This window comes from Aplysia californica, unplaced genomic scaffold (genome assembly GCF_000002075.1).
Source record: "Aplysia californica isolate F4 #8 unplaced genomic scaffold, AplCal3.0 scaffold01330, whole genome shotgun sequence".
NCBI classification, from domain to species: Eukaryota; Metazoa; Mollusca; class Gastropoda; order Aplysiida; family Aplysiidae; genus Aplysia; species Aplysia californica.
In genome coordinates this window covers 41,489-48,156 of record NW_004798600.1, presented here as the reverse complement: position 1 = coordinate 48,156, position 6,668 = coordinate 41,489, and the positions used below count along the sequence as shown (strand labels likewise).

The 6,668-nt window shown below is 38.6% G+C and overlaps 1 protein-coding gene across 1 annotated transcript in view; it reads left to right on the top strand.

Annotated features, from left to right (window-relative positions):
• Window positions 1-6,668, top strand: part of LOC101855695 (KICSTOR complex protein SZT2) — a 31,124-nt gene that overhangs the window by 16,172 nt on the left and 8,284 nt on the right. Inside the window, exons 14-16 of the mRNA XM_013090545.2 lie at window positions 404-463; window positions 1,208-1,411; window positions 2,800-3,108. Coding sequence (XP_012945999.2) covers window positions 404-463; window positions 1,208-1,411; window positions 2,800-3,108 — 573 coding nt within the window. The remainder of the gene's footprint in view (window positions 1-403; window positions 464-1,207; window positions 1,412-2,799; window positions 3,109-6,668) is intronic.

Here is a 6,668-nt window from a genome sequence, read left to right as displayed (position 1 = left end):
AAATAGACATATGGAGGGACGGTGTGTTTGAAAGCTTCATATGAAATAGACATATGGAGGGACGGTGTGTTTGAAAGCTTCATATGAAATAGACATATGGAGGGACGGTGTGTTTGAAAGCTTCATATGAAATTGACATATGGAGGGACGGTGTGTTTGAAAGCTTCATATGAAATTGACATATGGAGGGACGGTGTGTTTGGAAGCTTCATATGAAATTGACATATGGAGGGACGGTGTGTTTGGAAGCTTCATATGAAATAGACATATGGAGGGACGGTGTGTTTGGAAGCTTCATATGAAATAGACACATGGAGGGACAATTTGTGTGAAAGAAAAAACAAAAGTATAAAAGTCAGTGTACTTTTCTGAAAGAGATCGTTGCAACTGTTTTCTTTTTCAGCTCCATGGAAAAATTTGCCACTTTCTGGAAGGCAGTGATCCAACTGGACACAAACAACTGGTGAGTGGCCACTGGGTCTCTTGTTTCTTTTTTCAGCACTCTGCTCCTTAATGTTTTACCTCTAAATCATTGACACTTCGCTGGATATAGCCAGCAGCTTCCACAATGGTCCGTTTTGTGTCTGCAGGGCTGGTTAAATCTACTGATTTTATAATTTTTTTTATAATTACTGATTTTGGACTTGTTCTACTGCCATACCAATAGAGGTGTGTGTTAAAAAAAACCCCAAAAAACATCTTGTTTTATCAACACTGTTCACCCTCACTTATGCGCGCAAGCGCGCACGCACACACACATGCACACGCACACACACACACACACACGCGCACACACACACACACACACACACACACACACACACCTTATTTCCTATCAAATATATACTGTCTTTATCTCTTTTCCTTCTTTAGTGTTGTACCTCTCTTGTAACACCTCTAATCTTTGGCCCTCATATGACCTTATTGTGTTGCAAGTGCTGTAAAACTCTTACTTAAACAAAGTAACAATATTGGGTTTTTTTCTCTTGTTTCCCTCTGTATGATAACAGGTTCTAGTAAAAAAGTTTTTTTTTCTCTTATTCTGCGTGATAACAGGTTCTAATTTTAAAAATTTGTTTTTTTTTCTCTTATTCTGCATGATGACAGGTTCTAATGAAAAAGTTTGTTTATATCTCAATTCTTCTGCATGATGACAAGTTCTAAAAAAAAAGTTTATTTTTGTCTTTATTCTTCTGCGTGAGGACAGGCAGAAGTGGTTCCACTCCCACCGCATCGGTCTGGTGCTGGAGCACGACCGCCAGTTCCCCAAGTGTTTCCAGGTGCCCAACGCCAGCTCCCGCTTCTCCTCCATCCAGTGTCGTCAGGCCCAGGCCTCGCTCAGCATGCTGCTCCGCAGCTGGAGCTCCTTCGTCCTGGCTGAGAACCACTCCTACATCAAGTTCCTGCAGAAGTTCGTTTTTGTCTTGTTGAAAAAAAAAAGAAACAATTTGGAAGCATCATGTGAAATCCGGCGCTTGTCAAAATAATGAAACCGAAGAAACAGGCATTTTTTCCTCCAGTTTGCCAAATTTTATCGAATTTTTGTTTTTTGCGCATCATATTTTATGTCCATATAAAAACACACTTTCATGTGAATTTTACTGACAAACGTTGATTAATGTTGCAAAATATGTAAATTTTCAGTTTTCATGGACTCTCAAGCTCTTGAAGTTAACAAACTTTGGCAGCCATTTTCTAGCTAATGCCTCTGAAACCATGCTACCCCCGCCTCTTTCAATTGGAAGTATTTTGAATTCTATTCAAGAAAGATGGGTGCTTTTTCATAGAAAGCAAGGCAAATGAATAAGCTTTTAGATGATACCAATGACATGCCCAAGAATTGACGAGTGCCTGATTCCACCGCGTCATGACACATTTGTGTGTGCCTGGAGAAAGGTACCAGTTGTCGGAAATTTTGGATATTAAAATAAGGGTATATTCATGTACAAATTCAATGCCGAACATGCTGATGAAAAAATTTTTCAAACATCTTGAGTAGCTTTAAAGCTATACCACATTTTGGAACACAGGGTGTAAGAACAAAGCTTGGAGAAAAACAGCCTTAACCGTAGTATGTTAACCAAATTTCTAGCATATTTTTAACCTTTTGGTGAAGTATATTTATTAAAAGACTTTTTTTACATAAAATATAAAATCCTTTCAACATGTTATTAAGAAATGGTTAAACGTGTTTCATGATTGAACAAAATTTTGATCAAGCAGGACTTTTGGACCTTTCCTTTTGCTCAAAAATAGCTTTGCCGACAGCTAGGGCTTTTCGCCAGGAACACACGCATTTATGAATGGGCACCGTTTCTAGAAAAATGAATTTCTCCAATTTTTTTTCTTCTCATTTCGTAAAGTTGGGTTGAGTTGAGTTAAGTCATTTTTCAAGCATTTACAGGAGAATGTTGTTGTAGTTGTTGTCATGTGTCGGGTGATGTAGATGCTTTTACATTTATTGATGATGCCATTTAGGGATAATTGCTTAATTCTTGTCATTTGTTCTACTTTTCAACCTAGTTACTTTGTCTTTAGAGATTTGTTCAGTTTAATTCAGCATCTCACCATTAACTTACATTCCCTATCCCCTTGCAGTTAATGTAATTTTATTGTACAGTTAGAAACTTATCCCATGGTTGCTTCTGGCATACAATATACAGAGAGCGGTCTGTCGACTGCTTCTGTGACCCTTTTTCTTGATTTTTGGCCAAGTAATAATCTTTGTTAGTATTTGAACAAACCGCTTTTGTGGAACTATTCTATTGCTATTTATAAATTGTTTCATTGAATTCCCAGAGATCCGGAAAAGCCTCCAAGCTACTTTTGCGTCCTGCGCCTCACCTCAAAGGCACCAAACATGATCATTCGTTTGGGCTTTCTGGGTGGAACCCCTGCCTCGTTGAGAGAGGAAGAACTGGAGATTCTCAGAGAGAAGATAAAGAACCTGAGATTCCCACCTCGAGGCACGCAGAAACTGTCGGTCAGCGCGGCCGTCCCGGGGGAAGAGAGTGCAAAGGTCGTGCACAAGTCTCCCCTCAACAGAGAGGGCTCTGAGATCGCCTGCTGTGTTCTGCTGAGGAAACCCGTGGAGAAGATCTTAGTCATGTAAGTGGGGCTCTTTGCCTTCTTTGTTTATTCTGAATCTGAGAAAATCTTAGTCATGTGATTGATGCTCTCTTTGTCTTGTTTTTTTATTCTGAATCTGAGAAGATCTTAGTCATGTAAGTGAGACTCTTTGCCTTGTTTTTTTACTCTGAATCTGAGATCTTAGTCATGTGATTGAGGCTCTTCGCCTTCTTTGCCATTTCTTCTGAATCTATAGACTGCTGGGTTTTTTAAGAAGGGGGGATGAGGGAAGGAGGGAGGAGGATGATTTTGTATTCTTTTTGTGTCAGTACCATTGTGATAAGTCGGTTCTGCAGTGCCGGGAAAGACACTAAAATCTGGTGATTATTTCTGTTTTGAATTCGTCTTTAGAGAACTCGCCTCAACTAAAAGCGACTCACCCAACTGACTTTTTATTTTCTTTGAGCCTGATCTCTTGGTTTCAGTGATGTCTCAGAAATGGTCCAGTGTGTGTTCATTGCCCAGTTAGTGTTGATGAGGGGGAGAGGAGAGACTGACCACTGGATGAGGAAGCTACCAGTGCGCTATCAAACTCCATCACCTTATACTTTTCACCAGTTACTAATGAGCTACGTGTCGATGAGAAATTATAAATAAGGCAAATTTTCAAATTTTAAAACTAACCCTCCATTTAAATTTGATCTGTGTTTTTGCTGTTGCCTCTCTAGACATGACTGAGCTTGTTTTGAGGTGCAACTTTTGCTTTTAGTTATTATTGGCACTGCCCATGACAATGCAAGTCCGAAATGCCTGTGTGAAATGACTGAACTTCTCATATCAAAGAATAAAGAATGTGTGTATGAAGTGAATTACAAGACTGAAGACCAGCAATCTTTCCGATACGATAATTCTCCTGCTACTCTCAGTGTTAGTTTGTTACCTTCCTGTGAAATTCTACTCTCACAGGAATATTTTGAGTGAAATGAGACTAGGAAATATCTGTGAACTGAAAAGATAATTGCTTTTTAAGAAAAAGTCAATGTGTCAAATTTAGTAAATTCTATGGGCATTAATTTTGATATTGATGCCCTAAGGAGGAGTAGCAACTGGGGAGGACCAAATGTTTTGCATTTGTATACACGTTTCTAACAAGGGGACTTGCAGTCACGTTCTCAAGCGGATGGTTGGAGGGGGGTCATCGGATGGTCTTTGTTTCGTTTCTTTTAATCGGTTGATTCTGCGTGTCCTTTTTTTGTTTTTCCTGGTACTAAATAACCATTGTAGTGTCGATGTGCTTCTCTTTACTCAGACAAACAAATGAGCGCTCACTCAGGGTTGAAGGTGTCCAGATCATTTAGATCTTTCTTGTCTCTGTTCAGTCATCTCGGGGACTGAAAGGACAGAGAATTGTCTTGAGGCAGAACTGTTTATTTGGACTGTGTGTGGGCAGGATGCTCTTATGATGCTCCATGTTCTCCACTTTCAGAATAAACATACACATTTTTAAGTCACATAAATGTCATTTGTGTCTTTCTCTTCTCTCAAATTTTTGTTAACTGATGACACTCAAGTTTTGCACTTTGAAGATATCAAGTTTGGAATGATTTATGACTATTTGAGATACTTATTTTGTGTGTCATTTCATGAGTAAAGAAATCTTTAAAAACATTTTCTAAGCAATATGACAGACATTGTATTGTTGCTTTGATACATAATTTGTGGTAAAAGTAATGTATAGCCCCCTTCTTTTAAAACTGTTTGACTGAGTGCACAACAGCTATGTCTTACAATTTTGATGCGAGAAGACATATGTGGAGGTGATACATTACCTTGACCAATTTTCTTTTATGCTGGGAAAAATAGATCTCTCAATAACGTATCTGCTATGTATAACAGGTGTAAGTTCTCTCAACCTGGTTTTATTTTTTTTTGTGGGGTGGGGAGGGGCTGTTGTCTTGCTGACTTGCCAGCAACTCCCAACTCTGCTCAACACAACTTATTGTTTCTCCAGGCGTCGGTGCCGTTGCTACGGATGCGATCCAAAGTCTTCAGTGTAATTTTCTTTCTAAACCAATAGCTTTTCCCTCACTTTCATCACTGATTGTGGAGGAGACCCACCTCTAATCCATTTGTAACCAGGAAAATGATGAATCCGTCACACATTTGGTCCTCTTCTTTTGTCCTTTCTTATGTGTTTGTCTTTTTACCTTGTAAGTTTGCATATTATTTCGGCACCCGGTTCCATGCATTTTCTTTGGATTTTTAGGTCACAGGTAGTTATATCAACTATGGGGAGACTGAGTTTAGCCTCAAAAAGGTAAACCGCATTACTTGAATAGTTCCATTCTTTCCAGCAAGTGTGTCATAAGAAAATGTTCTTTTAGTTGTAGTGGATTATGATGTTAAGGCAACAAGTGAGCTGATTTGTCTGGAACAGCATTCTTTTGACAGATGTAGTGTTCAGGTGGATATGCTATGTTTAAGTTCAAGTTAAGAAATTTAGTTATTTGATAGCTTACTGAAAATATGTTCATCACATATGCTGAAAAAAATAATGGTTCCCTTTGCTTTAGAACAATTGTCACAATTTAAAAAAAAGAAATTTTCACTTTATACTTTAAATAAAGTTTAAAAAAACAAGGCCTATTTGGAAAGTGATGCTGTTATACTTATGAATTTCAAAATCTGTTTGGGGACACAAGTAATTCTCTGTGCGCATGTTTAATTATTCCCTCCCCCCCCATTCCTCCCCATCCCCATCCATCCATGCACAATTTATGAACTGTTCAGTGTTTCTTCTGCTGTATTTTTCTCTGAAATCTGTATCTTTTCGTAGATCTGAGCACCAAGTATTTATGACCCTCTAGATTGTGAATCACTTCTGACTGGCTTGCTTTGTCTTTGCTTCTCAACATGTTACTCTCCCTCAGCTCCCCGGAGTGACTTTTTGTTTCTCTTGTTTTTTTACTATGGATGCCACTTTTATAGATGTTTGCGGTATTTCAGAAATTTTGGATATTTTATGTAAGAGATTTTTATGTTCAAAATAGTGACTGGTGGGTGGTTGGTGGGTGGCTGGTGGGTGCTGTGGTGTGGTTTGCTCCTTCTTTCCTATCAAACTTCTTTCTTCCTTATCCTCCTTTTTTTGTGTTTGTTACTCCCTTGTAACATCTTTAGTCTTCGGCACTTATATAACCTTATTGCGCTGCGCAAGCGTCATACTTTATCATAAAGCTATCTAAGACTAAACGAAAATATTTGGTTCTTATGGTATAACGGGTTATGTGTGCACAGATGTGGGTTCAATTCCACCTGTGGGGACGTTTTAACGAGTATCTCCTTTTCTCTCTTTGGACACTTCATGAGTGGTTTGGGATCATGATACTTAAACTTTCTATGCTTTGAAATTTGAGCTTACTCTTTTATATGAATGTGTGTTTATCGTGAAATAAAAAGCAAACTTTTTTTGAGCTGTTTAAAGTAATTGTATACTGATTTTGTCTAGCTAAAACACTTAGGGTTAAATCTGCTCTAGTGAACACCTGTCCGATCATTCGTTTGGGCTTTCTGGGTGGAACCCCTGCCTCGTTGAGAGAGGA